We start from the raw sequence: 12,840 nt of genomic DNA on the forward strand, positions 1-12,840 counted from the left end.
TTTGTGCAGATGGGAGTTTGAAGGGGAACGGCAAACAGTGCGCAAGACAGTGTGGGACTGCTAGAATTGGTGCAATGACAGTGATGATGGGCCACACAGAGTGCTCCCCAGCGCCAGCTGGACCAGCCAACCATAGCACATCTACAGGTTTCAACCCAGATCCAGAGGTAGGATGTGACCATCTTGGTCTCAGGCTGCTGGGAGTGGCAAGTGTCTCTCCTGAAGGCTGGGGGGCAATGGTGGCTTCACCTATGGAAGATGTGCTGTGATCAGAGTGCTGAGCTGCCAGCTGAAGGAACTGCAGAAGGACGTGAGAAGGACTGTGTAGCATCAGGCAGGATAAACAGGAGCTTGATAGCATCTGTCAAGGGTCCACCGAACAGACAAGAGTGCCTTTCTACAGCAGATGGAGGCACCAATCTGGTGACCAGACTTGCTCTCAAGTGGTGCCATGACAGGATAAGACAAAATACACACAAACTGAAATACAAAAGAAAAAAATCTGCTTAAGTATAAGAAAAGCCTTTTTTACTGTGAGGGTAGTCAAATGCTGGTTGCCCAGAGAGGTTGTGACATTGATTTACACATTTTGGGACTAAAGAGCTAAGAATACCTGCTAACTGTTTTTTACTAGTTATCAGTCGTAGTCACATGCCTTTCATATTAAATGTTTCCTTAGTTCAGTATTTTGAAGGCTTTAATTACAGGGAAAATGTCATTTGATTGACTAGAAATACAGATTTTGTTTGTCAGGAAATTAAGGATGCCCAATGGCAGAGTTTGACTGACTGCAGATTATTTTGAAATTTTCCATTCCTGTCACCTTTATTCAGTTCAGTAATTGGTAACAACAGACTAGATCAGAGGACATTCTCTGTCCCTGAGGCCACGCAGTGCAGTATGACATACGTACAGCTAAACTCTCCTGCACCTTCCTCTCTTCCTAACCCCACCAAACCAAGCAACTAACCAGAGTGGTTTTACCTTTACTGGGAAGAAGTCCTGCCTCAAGCATTCCTCTAAGCCATGACCAGGGTTTATCAGGAGGATAAACTCCTGATAAACAAGCCAAAACTGTACCAGATGTGCTGACAATTGCACCAAGAGCAAAACAGCACAGACTATACCATGTCAGTGCTTGAGTCCATCCCCTGGTCCTGTTGAGTTTGCACTTAGTTGTAAACTCTGATTCTGACTGATTTAAATATGCAAAAGAACTTTACTAGCACAGTTCATTTAAGTTGGTATAAAACTAGGGTAGGTACCATCTTGGTCTAAGTAAGAGAGGGAAGAAAACCACATCATCTTCGCTTTGGGTGATATGAGAGGATATATCATGCTGGCTGATGCTGATAAGGAAGCTAATGCTCCTTTGCACTCCTGCTTCCCAGCAGTTAAATCCACACTTGAAAGCAAGGGTGACTGAGACAGTAATGATGGCTGTAACTATGGCATGTTTATTCACTTGTCTAGTAAGTTATTTTGTGAAATCATGCTCTGTCATTAAAGTCCAATTGTTAGAAAGACTTTTTGAGATAAATGCAGTAACTACACTTCAAAAAAATAAAACATCTTTATAAAAAGAAAATCTTGACAGATTAATTTGGTTTGTATTGTGAATGTGTCTTTTCAGAAAATCTGATTTCCCATTCAGCCTCCTCACTTTTAAGGAAGTTAAAATATTTTCTCTATCACAAAGGATGGTGATCAAAAAGTACTTTCATGGCAACAAGCCAGTTTCCATAATTTTCTCAAAAATGTTCCTTTTTTGAAGCATTTACATGCTTCACAGTTTAGAATGGGAAAAAAAATCCATTGTGTGTATTAATCAGAGTCTGTAAATAAACATTACATAAACAATCAAATTTCAAATAATTTAAACTTTAGTTTTGGTTATTTATATTTGTAGAGTGCATTATCCTTAAGAAAAATAGATGTTTTATTATATTTGAAAAAACTGTACTAAGATAATAAAATTTTAGCAGAAGTCACAAAGATTGCACAACATACATGCTTAATACTTCAGATTATTTATAAATGTTATTTATGTTAAAAAATTTATCATGTTTTTAAAGTATCATTCTTTAGAATATTGGTTACCAGATTGCCATGGCATTACACATAGCAGATTTACAAACACTGATAAAACCTCTTCCTGTTTACATTTTATATGTATTTTTCAAAGCTAGAACTCCTTTAAGGAAGAATAGCTTTCAGACTGCACCATTTTACAAAATACCAGAATTAATTCCATGTATGATAACAGATCTACTTTTTGATTCTAAAATTACCCATCTTTATCCTGTCAAAGTAACTATGGAGGGTGCCAGTAAACTGAGCCTCAGCCTGGCAGAGAATCAAGATGATTCACGTGGAGCAAGCTAGGCAAGCAAGTTTTGTAATTCTCACAGTAAAAGCAAAAAACACCTGCCTGGTTTGGTTAGTGCAGTCTGCTCTGTCTTAATTTTACGTAGAAAGCTTTGGGAAAGGAACCAGTTGCTTTAAGTTAGTTGCAGTTTATTTAGAAAGTTAAAATACATACGCAGTACTTCAGCAGATAATAGACAGTTCTCAAATGTATTAAATAACTTCAAGTGTTTACAACATTTTTTAGAAGGGAATTGTATTTGTGAATTCTACTCTGTTGTCTAAAAAAGTCATAGATTTACCTACCAGAAAAGTTGTGTTTTGGTGAGCTTGATTCATAATTATGAGATTTAAAATGTTTTAACCTGAAATCTGAGATGATTTCACTGAAGCACAGTGAATAAAGATTATAACTATATGTATTCTTCCTCCAGTACCTCAAATAACTGTCTTTTTAGTTTAATCTTTTTTCCAAGATGTCTTGGGAGTATTTTAATTTACAAGGATCAGGGCCCATGTAATACATTTTTCTTCCATTGCTTGCATTTAGAGGATAACATATACCCTCTACCCTCCCATAAAGTGTGGAGCATTCTGCATGTTCTTACTTGTTTTCAAATGGCAGCCAAGGGCTGTTGGTTGGGGAGCCACTTTGCCAATTCAGATGTAAAGCAAGGGGAAGGGAATATGCTGCTTCAAATGCTTTAGACAACTAACTGACATTCGGTCAGTTTTGCAGATTCTGTAGGAGTTCCTTTTAGTTTTCACAGGGAGAACTGAAAAGACTGAAGTAATATTACCTATTAATTTAAGCATGAAAGTTTTTAAAAGGCAACTCCTGTACCTAATTTTCAGTCTCTCCCAATGGCACCCACACACACTTTTCTCTTCTCTGAAATGAACTATAACCCATTCACTGATAATAAAATGATCCTTCTTTTTGCAAATACGTACCTGTCTATACTAAAAAAGGTACTAAATAGAGACATAGTTAAATGATTCTTTGCTGGCCTAGGTAGGCTGCATGATGTCTTACTGTATTTTACCATGATCAGCTGTACTGAGGATGGATGCTGCCATTCTGTTGTTCTTTGTGCCCACACACAATGAACTCTGTGAAGTAAAATTGTATTTAGCTTCCATTTTTTAAAAAGGCTTGGATAACACGGTACAGCTGATATTTTTAAAAGCTTTGAGTAAATGAAGAAATTCAACAGAATAAGGATGGAACTCATTCCACCTAATTTTATCTGTTTAAAAATTAAGTGTCTAACTGTGATTCTGAGCTATCTAGTATGGTTATCTCCGTCCATGGGCTCCAGAAGGACTCTAGAGGATGGGCTTAGGCTGGTCTTGTTTGGAAAGGCAAATGCCATCTTTCAGTGGCTGGAAATGCTATGAATTGAACCATTGTAACATGCATGGGGGTCTAAATCTACAGGCTCTTCTTTACCGTGGTTTTCACTAGAACCTTGTTCCAGTATGATACATACTTAATAAGTTTCAAAAAGTCAAGGATAATTTTGTGTTTATTGTCAGAATTTTAGGCATATTGCTGGATAAACTGAAAATAAAATTAAATTATTAAGTTATCTTTTTAGGATTCATATTGTTAATCCACAGTGAGCTGTGTTTGTTTTTTTTTAGATGTGAATAGTTAAGTTTTAGCAGATTTACACCAAACAAGACAAATTATGTAATTAGTGATTTGGTTTTGTTATTAGACAGTCATCATTCAGATGATGACATTTTGTTAGTCTGTTAACATTTCTCTCTAAACATTCATATTCCATTCAAATTAACAAAGTAGTTTTATAGCCGTGTGTATATTCCTACTTCTCAATGACTCCAGCTTACTCAACCAAAGCACTGCAGACCTTTATGGTTACATTTATCCCACCACTGTGCAGGCATCTTATAATTTAGGTTTTCAGAATACTTTACAATCATTTTGAAACTTTAAATTCTCTAAAATAGTTCTAAAGACAAAACCAGGTAAGTATTGTTTGCAGTAAGGGATACATTTTTTTTCTTTTAACTGTATAATGTTACGCAATTGTGAAGGGTGAAATTCTATCTTTCGATGTTCACGAGCAATTTATATTGCAGACAAGATCTATGTTATCATTGTCAGGGACAAGAAGGGAAGCTGGGCTCTGAGCACTGGAAGAGGAAAAAGCTAACACTGAATACTAAATAAAACTGTCTTTCTGATTGATCCACACATTTCTGTAGCATGAATATTTTCCGTCAGTGAACATTTTTTTATCTGCATATTGGGAGGCTGGGCAGTTAGTTAACTTGAAGAGTAAAATTTTAAAAGCAGATGATAATTTCTTGTCTTTGTCTGTGTTCTTTTAAATAGGAACAGATGTCTCAGGTGTTAGATGCAATGTTTGAAAAGCTGGTTGAAGGAGGGGAACATGTCATTGATCAAGGGGATGATGGTGACAACTTCTACGTCATTGATAGGTGAATCGCTGTGTCTTATTATAGCACAAAGTATTATGCAAAAGTCCATTGAGAAAAATCTATTTCTCTACGTACTTCTATTTAACTCTTACTTATGTTCGCATGGGAGAAAGAAAAAAGAACACACGTGAACCAGTACAGCTCTGTCTGAGCTATGGAGAGCAGGTTTTGAAAGGAGGCAAATTTTTTCATATGGAAATATGTCCCTGTCCTCTTTATGTATTGCTGGATCCCAAAGGCTCGGTGTTTGGGGGCTTTTTGGGGTTTTTTTTGTTTGGTTTTGGGTTTTTTTGTTTGTTTGTTTTTTTTTCATGGAAAGAGATATACCACAAAACACAATGGCAAAAGTTTTACAGCTCAATATTTGAAACTGTACTGCATTTCAATACTATCTGTAGACTTTCTTGTTCACATTAATATTATTAGACCTCGAGTAGCTAAGTCATTACTCATCATTTGGAGATCTGTAAGGGAAAAAGCAGGTAACTAAGTAAAATCCTAGATATTGATTACTGTTGAATCCAGTGAGTTAGGAAGAGCATTTACTTTGGCATCCTTCACTAGTCCGTTGGCACAGGCTCCAGCCAGGCTGTCCCAAAACACCTTTTCTTATTTGTACCTTTAGTTTTAGTCCAACACAGTGATTTCTGAGAGTGTTTGAAAATAGTATTATGCTAGAACTCTAAAAGAAATGCAAAGGTTTTTGGTCAGTGTAGGTAAGTATAACCAGCCGTCAGAAGAGGTGACTATGCTGCTGTATTTAGCATTGGTGCAGCCTCACCTTGAGTGCTGTGTGCAGTTCTGGGCCCCACCATTTCAGAAGGGTGTGAAGGTCCTTGAATGCCTCCAGAGGAGGGCAACAAAGCTGGTGAAAGGGCTGGAAGGCATGTCCTATGAGGAGCAGCTAGGGACTTTGGGCTTGTCTAGTTTGGAGAAAAGGAGGCTGAGGGGCAATCTCATTGCTCTCTACAGCTTCCTGAGGAGGGGAAGTGGAGAGGGAGGTGCTGAGCTCTTCTCCCTGGGATCCAGTGATAGGACGCGTGGGAATGGTTCAAAGCTGCGTCAGGGGGGGTTTAGACTGGACATTAGGAAGCATGTCTTTACCGAGAGCGTGGTCAAACACTGGAACAGGCTTCCTAGAGAGGTGGTCGATGTCCCAGGCCTGTCAGTGTTTAAGAGGCATTTGGACAATGCCCTTAATAATATTCCTTAACTTTTGGTCAGCCCTGAAGTGGTCAGGCAGTTGGACTAGATGGTCATTGTAGGTCCCTTCCAATTGAAATATTCAATCAGAAGATTGTAGAAGTGTGTCAGGATTCTTTGCTGAAGAGTCAATGTTTTTCAGCTTTGTGAGGTTACAGTTTGTCATCTCTCATCCAAAAAGCTGCAGGGACTTCACAGTATTCTGTCAGCCTTGCAGTTTTTAGGTGCAGTGAATCACCTCTAAGTCCCTTATCAATGAAATCATTGTACAAATTTTTGCATTACATTCACATGATTTATCAACACGTACCATATAAATATTCAGCGCTGAACAAAATGATGGCTCAGCATCAGTGGGCATAGCCATGTCATGTTTTACAATATACCAGATTTTACTGCATTCCCAAAGCAAAAAAAAGTTACTAATTTAGTGATGGGGAGAAATCCACAATATATTAGATAAATACATATCTTTATTTCATAATCTTATGTTGCTTTTCATATACATTCAGTTTCCTGCATCTGTTCTATTTATTACATTATAAATTACTACTTTAAAATATTTAAAATGTTAAATAACTTGTATTATTATTTCAGTGATCATAGCAATTTTTGCAAATACTTACTACATTTGTATTTAGTGTGTTTAAAATGAAATTAAGAAACAGATACTAAGTTAGATCTTAATTTTTAGTAAGCTCTGGTGATCAATAGATCACTGTACATCCAGTCTATCTTTAAACTGAGTTAATGTAAAAAATAATAACCCTATCCTTCCCTTTAAAAATGAACTACTTTTATTATTTATGGAAGTGATTGAGATGTCTCTGCAAGGTGTTTAATATCATTTAAACAAGAGAATGTATATTTCCAATGCTTTATCTTTGGAATTCATGGTATAAAAAAATGTAGTGAGAGGCTGCTTAGCAAAGACCAGGACTGGATTCTACTCACTGTATTTATATATTTTATTAACAGAGGTACATATGATATTTATGTAAAATGCGATGGTGTTGGGAGGTGTGTTGGGACCTATGATAACAGAGGAAGTTTTGGTGAGTTGGCCTTAATGTACAACACACCCAGAGCAGCTACAATTATAGCTACCTCTCCTGGTGCCATCTGGGGTTTGGTAAGTGAAATACTTGTTTTAAGATATTATTTGTTTTAATTATTCAATATAAATTGCACTGGTATGCTATATCAGCATAAAAAATGAATTATAACTTTGGAAAGTTTAATTTTAAAAATTCTGAAAACTCCCAACACAATACTGTCTTTTTCCAGAATCTGCAGAAGCAAACCTGAGGCTTAAGAAAACACTGAGTTTTTAAAAAATAATTTTCTTTTATTCTATTTTAATGATAATTTCCCAAATTGCAAACCACTTGACAATTACTTAGCCACATATATAAAATGTTTTCCCACATCTTGATAGGAAATGCCTTTGGTTCCAGAGTAAAATTCAAATATGAGTTATTTATCAGTGTTATACTATCTGGATCTTTGACAACAGTAATAGAATTTACCAATAGAGTAAAACTGGGATAGCCATCTTCTTCAAGATGTACATATCAATATAATGACTAATCCCAAGATAACATTTTCCTGCTGAAGCAAAATGCATGTTTTTTCACCAGCTTAATCCATATGACTTTTGGGATCATGGCAGAGTTTAGGAGACTATAAGAATGGCTTTAAATTGGATTGTGTTGTATTGGCCAGCAGGTCCCACCTGTAGCAGTGAAGGCTTGCAAAGCATTTCACCTCTGTCTGTCACCAGGATGCAGTCACATGAAGTTAAGAGAAGAAGACAACATACGTGTAGTTTTTCCATCTGTCTGCTTCACTTGGATTGCCAAATACTAAGGAATGTCCAGCTGGCTGTTTAGGGCAGCAATGAGTCTTGTTCTGCTGAAATAGCAGAAAGTGGACTGTGACCTAAGACCAGACTCATGTATTTTGGTTTTGTTTGCATAATAATATAAAAACCTCTTCGAGTACGTATCAATATGTATGGGACCTCAGGATAATGAATAAGCTTTGTAAATTAAATATTTGAATATTGAGGATTTCTTAAATATCTCAAATCACCCACTCAGTGTTCATTGTAGCCAACCTGTTTAAGGTAAACTCTATATGTATTCTCTGCCGAAGGGCAGGGAAGCTTTTCACTACGTGAATCAGATCAGGAGTTCAACTTTAGGAGCTCTTGATTGACCTCTAGAGGAATCTTTCTCAACTGACTGTATGCGGAGACTAGCCAGCTTGTTTGACGGCTACACTGAGCGAATAAAATTGGGTAATTTGAACAGATTCAGCCATTTCTAAAATATTTTCTACCACATACATATTTTCTGTTAATAAACACTCTTTTTCTCTTTGTGTTTACAGGACAGGGTAACGTTCCGAAGAATCATTGTAAAAAATAATGCCAAAAAGAGAAGAATGTATGAAAATTTTATTGAGTCGTTGCCATTCCTTAAATCTTTAGAAGTAAGATTTCTATTGCATTATTTGAATGGCTGTATCAGAGGTACCTGATAAGATTCTGCTTTTGTAGAGTTTAAATTTGGAATTCAGATTTTTCTCCACAATAAAATTTTGCATACTTTTGTTTTGGAGAAAGACCATATTTTTGATATTTCTAAATTTTCAGGATAAAGAACTATTGTTAATATTGTATTTTTTTAAAAAAACTTTTTTTTTTTTTTTACCTTTACATTCATTTTCTTAAGCTTAATTGTACTAGATATTAGCTAATAGAATTAAACAATGACTTATGGAATTTCAAAATACTTTCATTTAACAGCTATATTTTTAGATGCATGCTTTTCTGAAAATAATTTTTGAAGACTTGGGACATATAGACTCTTACAAAAATGGAAGCTCTATCAAAACATCTAGCTGTTAAGACTATAATATACCCTCTGGAACACTATTCAGCAGTTTTCCTTTTTTAAATGATTATCAAAACAGGAAAATAAAGATACACTATTCTGTGCAAAGATTCATGAAAAGAAATATGAAAGGGCTTTCTAAATATAATATCATAATGTTAACCAATTTCTTATGTTTTCTTTTTTTAAATGAAGGTATCTGAGCGTTTAAAAGTGGTTGATGTGATTGGCACCAAAGTGTACAAAGATGGAGAACAAATCATTGCTCAGGTACAGTTTATTTCTAGTTTTAGTTTTTCTTTTCCAAGAGGCAACAATTATCATGTTATCTATAGACAATACATACTTTTAAACTATGTTTTTCTTTCTCAGATGAAACAGAAACAATGAATCTTGCATCTAAGAGAGATGATTATTTTGTTTCAGAAGCTAATTTTTCACTTACAGTACTTTGAAAAACATCCCTGTTTGTTGGTCTGAATAAAGGAGTCAACATTATTAATATACTTAGAAATTCAGACTCTATAAAAGAATGATTGCTTCCAAGAAGGAGCAATCATTGGAGCTCCAATAAGGAGCACTGAAGACTTGCCTTGGTTTTGTTGTTAAAATATAATAATCTTTTGAAGAAGAATGCAGAAGTAAACTCTTCAGGGTAGGCAACTGAGATTGTCTTGCCCCAAAAGAATTATTGGATATCAGATAGCCCTTGGAGGCGTTTTATACTGGAAACTCTATATGGGAAATAATTTGGAAGGAATACAAAGGTGGAGAAACAGGAGTAAGGATCCTAAAATCTTCCACAACATTGTTATTTTCTGGGTTTTTTTATAAGGCACAGTCAGCTATGTCTTTTCATGAAAAGGCCTTGCTGTCAGTTCTGTAGAGATGTTTTTATTATTATGTGCCTAGAGTATGTTTTTCACATTAAAAGTGATTTCCTTTGCAACAGGTATCAAAAAGATGAGCTTCAAGGCACTGGCTGCAAATATTTTAATGTTACAATGAAACTAAAAAGGAAATTTCACATGTCCTTTACTCACTTTATTTTTTCCTTCTACAGGGTGACTTGGCTGATTCTTTCTTCATTGTGGAATCTGGAGAAGTGAGGATTATAATGACAAGGAAGGTAAACATCCCTAGACCACAGAATTTTAATTTTTTTAAATCTTGATGTATTCTAAATGTTAAACAGTAATGCTCCCATTGTTACTAATTTTGCTTATGCAGTCCTGAGTTTGGCACATCTCTCTCATTCTCTCTCTTCCTTTCTCTTTCTTTTTTTACCTGATATTTCACAGGGTAAACAAGATGTAGAAGAGAATGGAGCTGTTGAAATAGCTCGATGCTCAAGAGGACAATATTTTGGAGAACTTGCTCTTGTAACTAACAAACCACGAGCCGCTTCTGCATTTGCTCTTGGCACTGTCAAATGTTTAGGTATTGTTCAATAATATTTTATATCTAATATAAAATGGTACATAATCTATCTGGTGTTTTTTATTGTGAACTCTGTCTTTCTCCAGAATATAAGATTTAATTACATTTACCCAAAGAAGACTGTTTAAGTATGTCATCCATTACTGTGCATTCCTATTTACATTATTTATCTGCAAAAATTATTTGCAATTGATAACTGGTATTAAACACAAATTCTCCAACATTTCTCTGATCGCATGGAAGTAAAAATTGTTTCAGGACAGTACAGAGAGTATTGCTGCAAACCATTTATAGCTATTGGATAAATGTCTAATAGTCTGCAGAAAGGTAAAGTATTTCTTTTCTCAGTAGACTGACTCTCATCCAAGAAATAACTGTGGTAAAAATCCTGTCCTGTTTTATCCTCTGACTTAAGCTTTAATGAATTCTTTGTCTTCACCTTAATCATTCCATCACACTGTAGCCTCAGGCACAGGAAAAACAAAGACCATAGGAGTTGTGCTCACAGACAACCCTTCGCATCCATTGCTTTTCATGGTCTAGCTCTGCTTTTCATAGTTTAGCTCCTAAATATTTGTATCTAATTATGGGAAAATTGTAAATGGCAAAGACAGATTTGGCATTCTTGAATGACAGTTTGGTTACCAAGCCAGTAACCAAAAATTTTCTCACTTACTTATAAAGGTATTATTTTTTAAAATCCTTATCTCCAAACACACAGAGATGATCAAGCAATAAAGATCAAAGATGATAGGAAATAATAAGAGGCAGTGGTGAGGAAGAGTGTCATTACCCAGTATGGGTGAGTCACTAAGATCTCTGGCACTCCCAGATAGCAGAGATCTTGAACTTTTCTCAGGAGCCAAGAGACTACAGGCCACCAGGTTGGAAGCTGGTTGAAGTATGAAGTTTCCTCCCTGACCTATTGGCTAGAACTATAGAGGATAACATTATGGGATGTTCTGGTTGGCTATGCATTGACATTGCACATGAATTACTATCTCCAACTTCTCGTACGTTTGCTGGGAAATAAGTATCTATTACAATTTCCACTGTGGGTGGAAACAAGTAAAAATAGCAAGGAAATATGCTAACTTAGACCCCAAATACAGCCAACAATATCAGCAAAGGATGTGTTTTTCTGAAATCTCAAGGGTCTTAAAACTGTATTCTGTGGAGGAATCCAGGCCCCTCCACACTTCTTCAGCAGCTCTTGGGTCACATAAATCTTAATACGAAAATATTTTCAAAACAAGAAACCCAGAAAATTCTGAGTTTAGTTATGAAGTTTCAAGACAGCAATGTGTTGGTTCATCTTGGTTTTGCTATGGTAAGTGGTTCTCTCCTGTGCAAAAAAAGTACATGCCTCAGTAGTATCTGTCCTGTTATCATTTAAAATTTTATATCGGAATGTCATAAACACCAAGATTAGTGTCTGCAACTGACAAGCACGTTATATTCTTTCTCTTTCTCTCCCCTTTTATCTTAGTTATGGATGTGCAGGCATTTGAAAGGCTTTTGGGACCTTGTATGGAAATTCTGAAAAGAAACATTGCAAACTATGAAGAGCAGCTAGTTGCTCTGTTTGGAACAAACATGGACATTGCCGATCCCAGTGCATGAACTAAACATTGGAGCAACAAGATCTGTTATGAGAATATAGCACAGTAGTGGTTAGTCCACTGAGAAATTGTCTCTCTTCCTATAGATGCCAAGCATTTTCTGTGATTTTAAGAGTGGGTTTGGGGGTATTTTTTGGACTTACTACAGTGGAAATACTAGTAAATAAAACAGGAATTTAATAAATTGTGGGCTTGATTTTTGAAAGTGCTTAGCATTGATGGTTCCATCTGGGATTAAGAAGACCCACAGTAGCACAGCACCTTTGAAAATCAAGTCCTTTAACACAGCATTTCCTTAAAGAGTAGATTTCAAAAAACCCACATGTGATGAACTTGTTAAACCAGCTTCTGTTCTTCAAAAAGGCTACAACTTTTCTGGAAAGACTGTTAGTTTGAATGTGATATGTTGAAAGTATTAGTGCACACAAAGTGTTTATATGTATTAATACAGAAGATATACAGTAGATATTACTTTCTGATTATTACAGTTGTCATGATTTTATGTTGCATTTATCACAGATGTAGTGAATCACAAGACTAATTGTAAGATAAAGCATGACAATGCATTTTGTGTAACGCTCATGACCCAAATCTGATTTTTAACATTTTGTAATTTGTTTTAAAGTCCTCTTTGTTTAATACGTCATGTTTCAGCACGACATTGTAATATCTTATGCAATTTAGAGGACTTGTATATTTTTGCAATAAACTGCATTTTTTATTAGTTACATGTATTCTGTACAGTCTAGAGTAAGGACAGCTGACAAATTAACCTTAATGCTTTAAAAGCAAAGGCATAGGTCGTTGTCATGTTCTACCTAATCATACATAACCTA

At 35.7% G+C, this 12,840-nt stretch overlaps 1 protein-coding gene across 1 annotated transcript in view; it reads left to right on the plus strand.

Annotated features, from left to right (window-relative positions):
* Positions 1-12,639, plus strand: part of PRKAR2B (protein kinase cAMP-dependent type II regulatory subunit beta) — a 90,271-nt gene extending 77,632 nt beyond the window's left edge. The window contains exons 5-11 of the mRNA XM_072867425.1: positions 4,733-4,839; positions 7,021-7,174; positions 8,437-8,538; positions 9,138-9,212; positions 10,006-10,071; positions 10,244-10,382; positions 11,872-12,639. Of these exons, the coding sequence (XP_072723526.1) occupies positions 4,733-4,839; positions 7,021-7,174; positions 8,437-8,538; positions 9,138-9,212; positions 10,006-10,071; positions 10,244-10,382; positions 11,872-12,005 (777 nt within the window). The 3' untranslated portion in view covers positions 12,006-12,639. The remainder of the gene's footprint in view (positions 1-4,732; positions 4,840-7,020; positions 7,175-8,436; positions 8,539-9,137; positions 9,213-10,005; positions 10,072-10,243; positions 10,383-11,871) is intronic.
* Positions 12,640-12,840: the final 201 nt, after the last annotated feature.

This window comes from Ciconia boyciana, chromosome 1 (genome assembly GCF_034638445.1).
Source record: "Ciconia boyciana chromosome 1, ASM3463844v1, whole genome shotgun sequence".
Taxonomy (NCBI): Eukaryota; Metazoa; Chordata; class Aves; order Ciconiiformes; family Ciconiidae; genus Ciconia; species Ciconia boyciana.